The 13342-nt window shown below is 48.1% G+C and overlaps 1 protein-coding gene across 3 annotated transcripts; it reads right to left on the bottom strand.

Moving 5' to 3' along the window:
- Positions 1 to 5: 5 nt before the first annotated feature.
- Positions 6 to 7264, bottom strand: LOC142257126 (interferon-inducible GTPase 5-like). Of its 3 annotated transcripts, none has more exons than XM_075329222.1 (2): positions 7175 to 7264; positions 6 to 1642 (listed from the first exon to the last, which is right to left on the bottom strand). In XM_075329222.1, the coding sequence occupies exon 2, from the start codon at positions 1613 to 1615 to the stop codon at positions 386 to 388; it is 1230 nt and encodes a 409-aa protein (XP_075185337.1). In that variant the 5' UTR covers positions 1616 to 1642; positions 7175 to 7264; the 3' UTR covers positions 6 to 385. The 3 variants fall into 3 exon arrangements, with proteins under 3 accessions (XP_075185337.1, XP_075185336.1, XP_075185335.1); XM_075329221.1 differs by having other exon boundaries at positions 7076 to 7221; XM_075329220.1 differs by having other exon boundaries at positions 6993 to 7221.
- Positions 7265 to 13342: the final 6078 nt, after the last annotated feature.

The following is a 13342-nucleotide window of genomic DNA, read 5'->3' on the forward strand; positions in this document are numbered from 1 at the left end:
TGTCGTTCTTATAAAAACTTTTATATTACGTGTGAAGAACATTTTTAATATTTCCAGAGAGGACCTCATTCATTTTTCTGGGTTGATTGATGTTGTAATATGGTGCCCATAGACGTCTATGGTCACAAAGTATAGCTCCTTCTGATGTGTTTATAGAGTTGCAAGAAAGTTTGTCCACAGGGGTCGTTGCATTGTAAAGATATTCTCCACTAAAATCATTGCTGCATGGAACAGAGACACCATAAAGCAGCACACAAGGTTGTTTCTTCATGAGTGGGTGGTGGGTATATAGATGATGTAACATGAGGTAAAGTTTTATACCCGGTTCTGACCGTGAGCCCCAAGGATTCGTACAAGTTTTTAGACACCACCAGTAGTTAAAGGGTTAATCAGAAGTCGGTAATGCCATCCTCAGAACCCTCGAAGCATCTTCTGCCATAGCTGATAGGAAGCTGTTGAGCGTCAAGTAAGTCGTCCCGAAGGCGATCCCTCCACTCGCCAATGTGCCAATCTGCGGAACGTACTGGTTTACACACGCAGTTACGATACGACCCATGTCCGTCAGACCATAGCTCTTTAGGTGATTGAAAACCAATTCGGGGGTTATCTCCTCCAAAGCCGTCATCGTTCCAATCACTGATCTCAAATCTTCAAGATCTTTCCCAAAGGTATCTGATAAAATCATAAGGGATCTCGTGTCCAGTCCGAACGCTTTTTTGTATTCTTCCAATACGTTGACCATGAGGGTAAGGTCACCATTGGCGGATAAATACGGAACACACGACATACTATTCACCCCCGGCCTTTGTGATGTCGCAACATTCATAGCCGACATGATGGCCCATTTCCAGATCTGCGCTACAAAGGCCTTTCTCTTTTTCTCCAGGGCCTGGTGGAAAAAAATGGGCTGAGACAAGAGGAATATGTGTCTCTTGTGACTCGGGAGTTCGTCCTCCAGAGTTTTCTGGATGAGGTAGAAGTCATACTTTTCAGGTTCCAGGCTGGATATTAGAAACACTCGAGGGTTCTCGATACCCCCAGCTCGGAGACCATTTACACAGTCCTCATGGATTTTTTTCAGTAGATCTTCATCCTTGCAACAGTTCGTTCTTCCTCGTCGACATCCTTTTAATGCAGAGTCTATTTTGGATCTCAAAAAATAGAACTTCTTCCCCATAGACTTGATGGCTCGTGCCAAGAGGATATGACATTCTCTGAAACGTTCGGTTGTGATGATTAGAAAAAAGTCATATTGGTGAAACTTCACCATCTGCAGGTAATCCATCGGCTGAAATTCTGGACTTCCGATCCCAGGCAGATCCCAGTACTTCACGTTTCTGTGATGTGGGTGTAAATACGGCGACGGGACCATGGTTGTCTCCACCACTCCTGTCTTTGCAGAATCATCTTCCTCATCACCAAGTCCTCGGATTACGTTGATAAAAGTGGACTTTCCTGATCCCGACTCTCCAGTTACGGCAACGTTCAACGGGACTTGGTCAATGTCTTCCAGGCATCTTTTCACACTTTCTACGGCTTCTGCAAAATCTTTGTTTTCAAAGAAGTTCTTCATCTCCTGCAGTTGATTTTCAGGAACTAAAAATTGGGAATCCATAGCTTTATCTTTCTTCTGTCTTATGTGCTGAAAGAAGAAGAGAAAGTTGACACGTTAGATCCCATTAGAGGCAGAGTAGAAGCAATAGTTAAAAATCTGCTTTGGGTATGACCTAAATCAAACCATGCAGTCAAGTAGGTCTTGGGTCTGACCTTCTGAATCGAACCATGCATTTGGGTAGGTCTTGGGTCTGACCTTCTGAATCGAACCATGCATTTGGGTAGGTCTTGGGTCTGACCTTCTGAATCGAACCATGCATTTGGGTAGGTCTTGGGTCTGACCTTCTGAATCGAACCATGCATTTGGGTAGATCTAGGGTCTGACCTTCTGAATTGAGTCATGCAGTCGAGTAGGTCTAGGGTCTGACCTTCTAAATTGAGCCATGCAGTCGAGTAGGTCTAGGGTCTGGCCTGAATCGAGCCATGCAGTCGGGTAGGTCTAGGGTCTGACCTGAATCGAGCCATGCAGTCGGGTAGGTCTAGGGTCTGACCTGAATCGAGCCATGCAGTCGGGTAGGTCTAGGGCAGGGGTCAGGAACCTTTTTGGCTAAGAGAGCCGTAAACGCCACATATTTTGAAATATAATTCTGCGAGAGCCGTACAATATGTTTAAAGGGCCATTGACAGATCAATCGCTCCAATGTTCACTTAGTACAGAAAGGAATGCTCCTCCCTGCTGTATAAAGCCACAACTGGACTGAAACAATGGTAATTAGCAGTAAAAAAATCAAATAAATAACTTACATTGTGAACTTGCGATGCATGACATCAGTCCAGCAGTCTGACTTCTTCTTTTTCCTGCGCATGACTGGAAGCTGTCATTCTTCCCACCTGATGTTGAGAGAATGCCAGCTTTGAGGCATTCGCAGAAGAAAGAAGCTGGAATATTGGACATGTCACACAACGCATTGTCAGTTATGTCAATTATCTATTTTATTATTTTACAGCGAATTATTGTTTAGGTCCAGCGGTGGCTTAGTGCAGCAGAGAGGAACACTCCTTTGTGTACTAAGTGACAAACACACACAACTCTGCTACATACAGACAAACACACACAACTCTGCTACAAACAGACACACACAACTCTGCTACAATCAGACAAACACACACAACTCTGCTACAAACAGACAAACACACACAACTCTGCTACATACAGACAAACACACACAACTCTGCTACATACAGACAAACACATACAACTCTGCTACATACAGACAAATACACACAACTCTGCTGCTCTGTGGGGCCTGCACCCGCGGCATCGGCGGGGCCAGCACCCGCGGCATCGGCGGGGCCAGCACCCGCGGCATCGGCGGGGCCAGCACCCGCGGCATCGGCGGGGGGGGGGATTGGCAGGGCATACATCTGGGGGGTTAGAAGCAGCTCACCGGGGCCCATAATGGGGAGGCGGGGAGGGCATTTACTCGATTAGGTCACAATGGAGAGGGGGCCCACACAGCGCCGGACAGAAGCTCGCCTCCTTCATCTGTGGGACTGAGAAGGCGGTAGCTCCGCCCACAGATGAAATTCAAAACAGGATGTCTGCGCGCCTTAAAGTGACGGCGCCGCAGATTGCTGCCGAGGACTGCGGTCCCCGGAACTCGGCCGGGGGCAGCAGAACTATAAAGACGAGTGGGCCCCGGCCAAGGGACAGGAGAACTGACGAGGCAGAGTGGGCCCCCCCGGCTCTCCAGGGCCCCGGCATTTGCCCGGGTTTGCCGGGTGCTGACGCCGGCCCTGGACGCAGGTGCGTGCTTGCAGACGGCGCGGCTATGCAGGGAGTTATGGGAAATGTAGTCCATGCTCCCTGCCGCTCACCACTGCCGCCAATGCTTATAAGGCCATCAAAGAACTACCAATATCAGCGTGCACCGCGGCCTGATGGAGCGCGGTGCATGCATCCTTCCCATAGACAGGTAGGAGCCCTGTCTGCGAGCCAGATACGGCCATCAAAAGAGCCATATCTGGCTCGCGAGCCATAGGTTCCCGACCCCTGGTCTAGGGTCTGACCTTCTGAATTGAGTCATGCAGTCGAGTAGGTCTAGGGTCTGACCTTCTTAATTGAGACATGCAGTCGGGTAGGTCTTAGGGTCTGGCCTGAATCGAGCCATGCAGTCGGGTAGGTCTAGGGTCTGACCTTCTGAATCGAGCCATGCAGTCGGGTAGGTCTTAGGGTCTGACCTGAATCGAGCCATGCAGTAGGGTAGGTCTAGGGTTTGACCTTCTGAATTGAGTCATGCAGTCGGGTAGTTCTAGGGTCTGACCTTCTGAATCGAACCATGCAGTCAGGTAAGTGCAAGAGGGGAGTATATATTGATTTTACTTGCAGGACACACTGCAGGACACCTTTTACTAGCTGCTTATCTATTCTGCTAAAAGGATTGAACTTTGATAGTTGCCATGGGATTGTCATGAGGCCCTCATGATGGTCTTTGATATTTGTGGCCCAAAGACAGGTAGCAACCCTACAGTGGCGAAATTGGGTTCCGTTGGATTAAGTGTGACTGTCCCAAAGTGACCGTACTGACAATCAATAGATACATGGTCCTATCCTGATCGTCCAAACATGGCCACTTCTCCATAGCGCCAGCTGATTTTTAGGAGTTGCAGCTGTCTGATAGAACTTTTCACAACATTTCAGATTTGTGTAGAACTTTTTAAAAACTTAAACCTTTACAATACTCTAGTTTTTGTAGACCTTGCAAAAGATGAAAATAATAAATAACCTTTTTAGGCTATGTGAACACGTTGCTTTTTTGTGTGCTTCTTTTCAGCGCACAAAGATGTTTTGGCAGGAAAAAAAGCTGTCAAACCCATGTGCGTTTTTGCGTTTTTTTTCATGCTTTTTTTTTCCCCACCTTATGACCATATTTAAAAAAAAAAAAAAAAAAAAAAGCCTGTCCCCTCAACTTTTTTGTAAAAGAAACCTGTGTTTCGTTACAAAAATTATACTACGGAAAATGAAAGAAAAATGTAATAGAAATTATGGAAAAAATTGCAAAACCAGCCAAGGTAAAACAGAAAGCTGTGGGCCAGTATTATCAGGCTGGGAAGGCCCATGGATATTGGGCTCTTCCTAGCCTGAAAGTAGCAGCCTTCAGCCAGACCAGAAGTGGCGCATCTATTAGATGCACCAATTCTGGCGTTTTTCCCCGGCTCATCCGTTACCGTGGTCTGGTGGCAAACGGGGTAATAAATGGGGTTGCTGTCAGCTGTGTAGTGTTAGCTGGCATCAATCCCAGGGTTAGTAATGTCAAGCCATCTATCAGATACCTGACATTAATAACCCATTATTTTTACAAATACAAACCCATTTGACAAATCTTTTATTTGAAAAACAAAAATAACCAAAAAAGTCACACAAAAATTCCTTGTCCAACCTAATCCAATGTATGTCCTAAGACATCCCAGACTCAGTCATCCTGGCTAAGTAGTCTCCTACATAGAAGAAAGCCACAGAGACAGTCTCAGCAGCGATTTCCTTATCTTGCGGTCTTTACTGCAGGACTTTGCTGCAGGAAACTCCGGTGACGTCACAAGGTGAATCGAGTTCATGCCGGTGGATCTGCAGGAAACCCCAGTGATTTCACCCATGTTCACCTTCTGATTTCACCGTGGTTCCTTAGCTGCTGGTATGAACTCGGTTCACCTTCTGATGTCACCATGGTTAGCCAGCTGTCAGCATGAACTCCGTTCACCTTCTGACGTCACCGGAGTTCCCTGCAGCTGAGCCTCATAGCCAGTCTCGGCCGCCATTTCCTCATCTCGCGGTCTTTACCGCGGGACCTTGCGGCCGGGAACTCCGCTGACGTCACAATGTGAACTGAGTTCATTCCGGCAAATCTGCAGGAAACGCTAGTGAATTCACGCATGTTAACCTTCTGATGTCACCATGGTTCCTTAGCTGCCGGTATGAACTCTGTTCACCTTCTGACATCACCAGGGTTCCCTGCAGTTAGGCCACATAGCCAGTGTCGGCAGCCGTTTCCTCATCTCGCCGTCTTTACCACGGGACCTTGCTGCAGGGAACTCCACTGACATCACAAGGTAAACAAAATTCATGGTGGCAGCTAGGGAACCACAGTGACGTCAGAAGGTTAACACGGGTGAAATCACTTCCCGAAGATTCACCGGCATGAACCCTATTCACATTGTGATGTCTCGGTAACCATTTCCTCACCTTGCGGTCTTTACCGTGGGACCTTGCTGCAGGGAACTCCAGTGATGTCACAAGTTGAATCGAGTTCATGCCAGCGGATGTGCAGGAAATCCCGGTCATTTCACCCATGTTAACATTCTGATGTTATCGTGGTTCCCTAGCTGCTGGCATGGACTCTGTTCACCTTCTGACGTTACCAGGGTTCCCTGCAGCTAGGCCACATAGCCAGTCTCAGCAGCCATTTCCTCATTTCACCGTCTTTACCGCGGGACCTTGCTGCAGGGAATTCCGGTGACGTCACAAGGTGAATCGAGTTATGCCGGCAGATCAGCAGGAAACCCGGTGATTTCACCCATGTTAATCTTCTGACGTCACCATGGTTAGCTAGCTGCCAGCATGAACTCTGTTCACCTTCTGAGGTCACCAGGGTTTCCTGCAGCTAGACCACATAGCCAGTCTCGGCAGCCATTTCCTCATTTCGCCATCTTTACCGCGTGACCTTGCTGCAGGAAACTCCGGTGAAGTCACAAGGTGAATTGAGTTCATGCCGGTGGATGTGCAGGAAACCCTGGTCAAATGATGTTAATATTGTGTTAATATTCTGATGTTAGTATGGTTCCCTAGCTGTTGGCATGAACTCGGTTCATCTGAGGTCAGCAGGGTTCCCTGCAGCTAGGCCAAATAGCCAGTCTCGGCAGCCATTTCTTCATCTCGCCGTCTTTACCGCGGGACCTTGCTGCAGGAAACTCCACTGAAAAGTTCATGGCGGCAGCTAGGGAACCACAGTGACGTCAGAAGGTTAACACGGGTGAAATCACTTCCCGCAGATTCACCGGCATGAACCTTATTCACATGGTGATGTCACCAGAGTTCCCTGCAGCAAAATTAAAGACCGCGAGATAAGGAAATGTCGGCTGAGACTGCCTATGTGACATCGCAGCCTTTCTTTTATTTCATGAAAATGTCCAAAAATGCAACGTGTGTGTTATAAATGCATTTTTTTTTTCTGGCGTTTTTCCCTTCCTCCATTGAAGTCAATTGGTGAAAAAAGCAGGAAAAAACACAAACAATTGACACGCTGGCAAGGGAAAAAGAAGCAACGTGTGCACAACAAGTCAGGATTCTCATAGACTTTTCTGGGATGCTTTTTTCCTTGCAGTATTGATTAAAATCTGCAAGCAAGCAATAAAAACGCAATGTGTGCACATAGGCTTATTACCTGATAAGTGATCACAAATGAAACTGAAAGTGCAGAACGTCGGAGATCAGGTTACAGCTCGCTGTGTGTGTGTATAGTCTGACCTTGCACACGGAGTCGCTTCCTTTTTATATCCTGTTTCTTCTCCCTTTTTCCCCCATCTATGGCTGATCCTCTGGATACGGAGATCTTGAGTCCCCTACCTTGCTCTTCGCTCTTTCTTCCTTCTTAGTAGAGTTGTGGATGTGACCTCACGGGGAGGCGCCTGTACATAATGTGAATGATAGAAGCTCTGCGAGAGAAGAAGGCGTTACTGGGTGGGAGAGGACCTGCTATTGGCAGGAGCTGCCGACTGAAAAATCTGCAAGCTTCATAACTTAGAGGCCACATTCGAGGTTTCTCTTTCCGTTCCCACACAACGAAACTACATGCAGGATCTTGCTCTGCGTGCGAAGCATAAGGACCATATGTTACATGGACAATTGTGTGCATAAATGAGAAGAACAAAAAGGACAAAACCACGATCAAAGACATCCAAATAGATGCAAAAATACCCAGATATTGCCCACCCACACATCGGAGGTCTACACATCAATAGACAGAACACAATACCCTGTGTGCAGAATTATTAGGCAAATGAGTATATTGATCACATGACACTTGTTATACATGTCGTCCTACTCCAAGCTGTATAGGCTGAGAGCCAACTACCAATTAAGTAACTCAGGTGATGTGCATCTCTGTAATGAGAAGGGGTGCGGTGTAATGATATCAACACCCTATATAAGGTGTGCTTAATTATTAGGCAACTTCCTTTCCTTTGGTAAAATAGGTCAGAAGAGAGATTTGACGGGCTCTGAAAAGTCCAAAATTGTGAGATGTCTTGCAGAGGGATGCAGCAGTCTTGAAATTGCCAAACTTTTGAAGGGTGATCACCAAACAATCAAGCGTTTCATGGCAAATAGCCAACAGGGTCACACTAAGCGTGCTAGACAAAAAAGGCGCAAAATAACTGCCCATGAATTGAGGAAAATCAAGCGTGAAGCTGCCAAGATGTCATTTACCACCAGTTTGGCCATATTTCAGAGCTGCAACGTTACTGGAGTATCATAAAGCACAAGGTGTGCCATACTCAGGGACATGGCCAAGGTAAGGAAGGCTGAAAACCACCACCTCTGAACAAGAAACATAAGATAAAACGTCAAGACTGGGCCAAGAAATATCTTAAGACTGATTTTTCAAAGGTTTTATGGACTGATGAAATGAGAGTGACTCTTGATGGGCAGATGGATGGGCCAGAGGCTGGATCAGTAAAGGGCAGAGAGCTCCACTCCGACTCAGACGCCAGCAAGGTGGAGGTGGGCACTGGTATGGGCTGGTATCATCAAAGATGAACTTGTGGGACCTTTTCGGGTTGAGGATGGAGTGAAGCTCAACTCCCAGACCTACTGCCAGTTTCTGGAAGACAACTTCTTCAAGCAGTGGTACAGGAAGAAGTCGCTATCGTTCAAGAGAAACATGATTTTCATGCAGGACAATGCTCCATCACATGCATCCAACTACTCCACAGCGTGGCTGGCCAGTAAAGGTCTAAAAGATGAAAAAATAATGACATGGCCCCCTTGTTCACCTGATCTGAACCCCATAGAGAACCTGTGGTCCCTCATAAAATGTGAGATCTACAGGGAGGGAAAACAGTCCACCTCTCGGAACAGTGTCTGCAGGTTGTGGTGGCTGCTGCACGCAATGTTGATCGTAAACATATCAAGCAATAACAGAATCTATGGATGGTCGGCTGCTGGGGTGTAATCAGAAAGAAAGGTGGCTATATTGGTCACTAATTTTTGGGGGTTTTGTTTTTGCATGTCAGAAATTTTATTTCTAAATTTTGTGCAGTTATATTGGTTTACCTGGTGAAAATAAACAAGTGAGATGGGAATAGATTTGGTTTTTATTAAGTTGCCTAATAATTCTGCACAGTAATAGTTACCTGCACAAACAGATATCCTCCTAAGATAGACAAATCTAAAAAAACCCACTCCAACTGCCAAAAATATTAAAGGGGTTATCCGGCTTCTTTGACTTTTTTTTTTTATTTCCCTATTGGGCTACATTGGGGCAGGTAAGTAGATAGAGACCACTTACCTGCCCTGCTGTCAGCCCCTCTCCCCCCGGCTCAGAGCGATCATGTGACCGCTCCTGCCGCGATTTTGCTGCTTCCGGTCATTTCATGTCAACATGGGCAGGGCCATGTTGACATGCAAATCTGGAAACAGCGGTGCAGAGCCATATGTGTGCGTGTGCAGTACAGAGCCATATGTGTGCGTGTGCGGTGCAGAGCCATATGTGTGCGTGTGCGGTACAGAGCCATATGTGTGCGTGTGCGGTGCAGAGCCATATGTGTGCGTGTGCAGAGCCATATGTGTGCGTGTGCGGTACAGAGCCATATGTGTGCGTGTGCGGTACAGAGCCATATGTGTGCGTGTGCAGTACAGAGCCATATGTGTGCGGTGCAGAGCGATATGTGTGCAGAGCCATATGTATGCGTGTGCGGTGCAGAGCCTTATGTGTGCGTGTGCGGTACAGAGCCATATGTGTGCGGTGCAGAGCATACGTGTGCGGTGCACAGCCATATGTGTGCGTGTGCGGTACAGAGCCATATGTGTGCGATGCAGAGCCATATGTGTGCGTGTGCGGTACAGAGCCATATGTGTGCGTGTGCGGTACAGAGCCATATGTGTGCGTGTGCGGTGCAGAGCGATATGTGTGCGTGTGCAGAGCCATATGTGTGCGTGTGTGGTACAGAGCCATATGTGTGCGTGTGCGGTACAGAGCCATATGTGTGCATGTGCGGTACAGAGCCATATGTGTGCGTGTGCGGTGCAGAGCCATATGTGTGCGTGTGCAGAGCCATATGTGTGCGGTACAGAGCCATATGTGTGCGGTGCAGAGCGATATGTGTGCGGTGCAGAGCCTTATGTGTGTGGTGCAGAGCATACGTGTGCGTGTGCAGAGCCATATGTGTGCGTGTGCGGTACAGAGCCATATGTGTGCGTGTGCAGTACAGAGCCATATGTGTGCGGTGCAGAGCGATGTGTGCGGTGCAGAGCCTTATGTGTGCGTGTGCGGTACAGAGCCACATGTGTGCGGTGCAGAGCATACGTGTGCGGTGCAGAGCCATATGTGTGCGCGTGCGGTGCAGAGCCCGATGTGGGGCTGTTATTTGCAATGCTGTAGTGATACCAGGTAAGGTGCTGGGGCAGAATATGCTGACAGGGAATGTGTGTGCAGGGGGCGGGCAGGGGGCGAGGCTGGACACTGGGGTGGGGCTGGACACTGGGGTGGGGCTGGACACTGGGGCGGGTGGTGACAGCTCTGACTGAGGTTCAGCACAGGAAGTGGTCATGTTTGCTGGATCTGAATGTAAACAAAGAGCTGCAGAGAATAAAGGGATAATTCAAGAGGAACAAAAGTTAGAAAACAAAAAATAACAATGTAGGGGTGATTTATATGACAATACAGCACAGATTAGCTTAACAAAAATTTTTGAGTTTATGTCGGACAACTCCTTTAAGCTTTGATATTTGAGTTTTTTTTGGTTGATTGAGAACATAGCTGTTGATCAATAATAAAAAAAATCTGCTAAAATACAACTTGCCTAATAATTCTGTACACGGTGTATGAGTTAGCCCATGTATTCAAAGACTATGGGGATGTACAATTGTATTTTTTGCATCTAATTGGACGTCTTTGATCGTGGTTTTTGTCCTTTTTGTTCTTTTGAGGCACAGTGTAAAGCTTAGAAGGGAAGGAACGCCATGTTGGAGTTCAGATTTAGTTGGAATGGTGTGCAGGTGCCATGTCATATTGACAGAGGCACTGAGATGCCAGAACAGCAGACACCCCCCACAAGTGACCCCATTTACAAGCTGCACCCCTCAATGAATTTACCTGGGAGTGCAGTGAACATATTGACACCACATGTGTGTCAAAGAATTTTAGAAAATTAGGCGTTTAAGAAAAAATAATTACCTTTTTACCACTGAAATGGTTTTAACGCCAGATTTCCAATTTTCACAAGGGGAACCGGTAAATAAAAGCCCCGTAATGGTTTTTCACAATTTATCCTTGATGTTGCAATACCCCACTTGTGACTGTATAGTAGTTTGGCAAGTAGGAGACAGCAAGTGTCGTATATACAGCCCTCTCTCCTGTGTCTATCTCTAGTCTCCTGCCTCTGTCTTGTGTCTCCTGCCTGTTTCTTGTGTCTCCTGCCCATCTCTCTGTTGTCTCCTGTCTCTCTCTTGTCTCCTGTCTCTCTTGCGTATCCTGCATCTCTCCTGTCTCACTATTTCTTGTATTTCTTGTCTGTCTTAGTCTCTCTTGTATTTCCTGCCTGTCTTTCGTTTCCTGTCTCTTTATTGTCTCCTCTCTCTCTTGTGTATCCTGCATCTCTCTCTTGTCTCCCTCTATCTTGTATTTCTTGCCTGTCTCCTGTCTCATTCTCTTGTATTTCTTGCCTGTCTCTCTCCTCTCTCTGTCTCTCTCCTCTTTGTGTGTCTCTTGTCTCCTGTCTCTCTCCTCTCTCTGTGTCTCCTGTATCTTTGTTGTGTATCCTGCATCTCTCTCTCGTCTCATTCTCTCTTGTATTTCCTGCCTGTCTCACTCTCTCTTGTATTTCCTACCTATCTCCGGTCTCACTCTCTCTTGTATTTCCTGCCTGTCTCTGGTCTCCTGTCTCTCTCTTGTCTCACTCTATCTTTTATTTCCTGCCTGTCTCCTGTCTCTCTCTTGTGTGTCCTGCATCTCTCTCTGGTCTCCTGTCTCACTCTCTTGTATTTCCTGCCTGTCACTCTCTTTGGTCTCCTGTCTCACTCTGTCATTACTACTTCCATTTTTTTCTTATGTCTCTGGCTCTGCCCCCTCCATTTTGCCTTACCCATCATGTTGTTGCATAGCCTGCCTACTGTGAAGCTGTGGAGGGGAGGACTCTGCTCCAGGCTCCCCCGCTCTTGTACTGCCCCGTGGGCTCGGCCGGCTGTGGAGCCGCTGGATCCGTGCTCGTATGGTGGGTGGCTCGAGCTCTTCCACGGACCCGGGGGGGTCACGTCGCTCTGAAAGTGGGGGGGATTGGCGCTACACGCAGGGACTTTGGTGAGGAGTTCCACGGCCTGGGCTGCGGTGGTTTGTAGGGGATTTAAGTTTGTGACGCCACCCACGGGTTGTGGTGAATAGATGGACACCACCGCTGCCGTTGACTAGGCCTCCCGGGGACGGTGTTACGCAGCTTGGTGTTGACCCCTCCGTGGGCAGGGGAGTGATGGTCCTGGGGGCCCAAGGGAGGTGCTGAGGCGAGGGGATTGGTGCGTGCTGGGTGCTGGCATGGTGTGCGGCCCGAAGGTACTGGTGTACTCACTATGATACAACACACCGGAGTCTCTGGTAAACCAAACGGGATGATGAACGGTGCCCGCAGCCGGCTGCAGCTTCCCCTTAACAGGTTGGTGGTTTCCGCCTTTCTCCTGCACCTCTTTAATGTGAATGTTATGACTCCTATGCCTAAGCAACGGTAGTCCGCTCCCCGGCTTGCTGTGTGTCGGGAGAGCCTTGTTTGCCCGCAGACGCTGGCCCCTTAGGTCTCTATGCCTTGGCGGTGGCTTTACCCTAATGGTTGGGCTGATGTCTTCAGTGGGGTCTTATGTGGGAAAGGTCCTAAAGTCCAGTCCTCAATCAGTTGATTCGACTTAGCCTAGTGGTTTCTGGGCTTCGTACTGGGTCTGAGCACCCCTCCTGGTGCTCCGGTTTCCAATCGGCTCCCCGGTTCGGTACCGGCGGGCCACTGCCCGACCCCGATCCCTACAGTTCCACCGGCTGTAATCCCAGCTCCTGCAGGCGGCCACCACCGTCTGCCTCCTTGCCAGAGGTAACTGGGTTCCAACCCAGACACCTGGTAGACTATGGCAGGCCTGGTCACAGGTCTGCCCTTGAACTTGACTTCTCTCCTCCACTGTCAAAGCTAATCTCTCTAGAATTCTGTTTTCCCGCCTCCAGGTCTGTGAACTCCTCGGTGGGCGGAGCCAACCACCTGGCTCCGCCCCCCTTGTGTGGACATCAAACCTGGAGGGTGGTGACAAGGGTTTGTAGTTTGGCTGCTGTCACCTTTCTAGGGGGAGGGGGTGTGTGTGCATGGAACTACCTGGGACGACCTGACTAGTCCAGGGCATCACATTCCCCCTTGGTTTAATGCAGACCGTCCATGGGCTGCCCGTCCATCACCGATTTATTTTTGTTTCTAAAAGATAAAACGGGAACACAGTACAAGTATACTAACAGTTGTATAAACTTAAAATATTAGCTTCAGATCTTCCCTT

The sequence above is a fragment of the Anomaloglossus baeobatrachus genome, chromosome 11 (genome assembly GCF_048569485.1).
Source record: "Anomaloglossus baeobatrachus isolate aAnoBae1 chromosome 11, aAnoBae1.hap1, whole genome shotgun sequence".
In the NCBI taxonomy this organism is placed as follows: Eukaryota; Metazoa; Chordata; class Amphibia; order Anura; family Aromobatidae; genus Anomaloglossus; species Anomaloglossus baeobatrachus.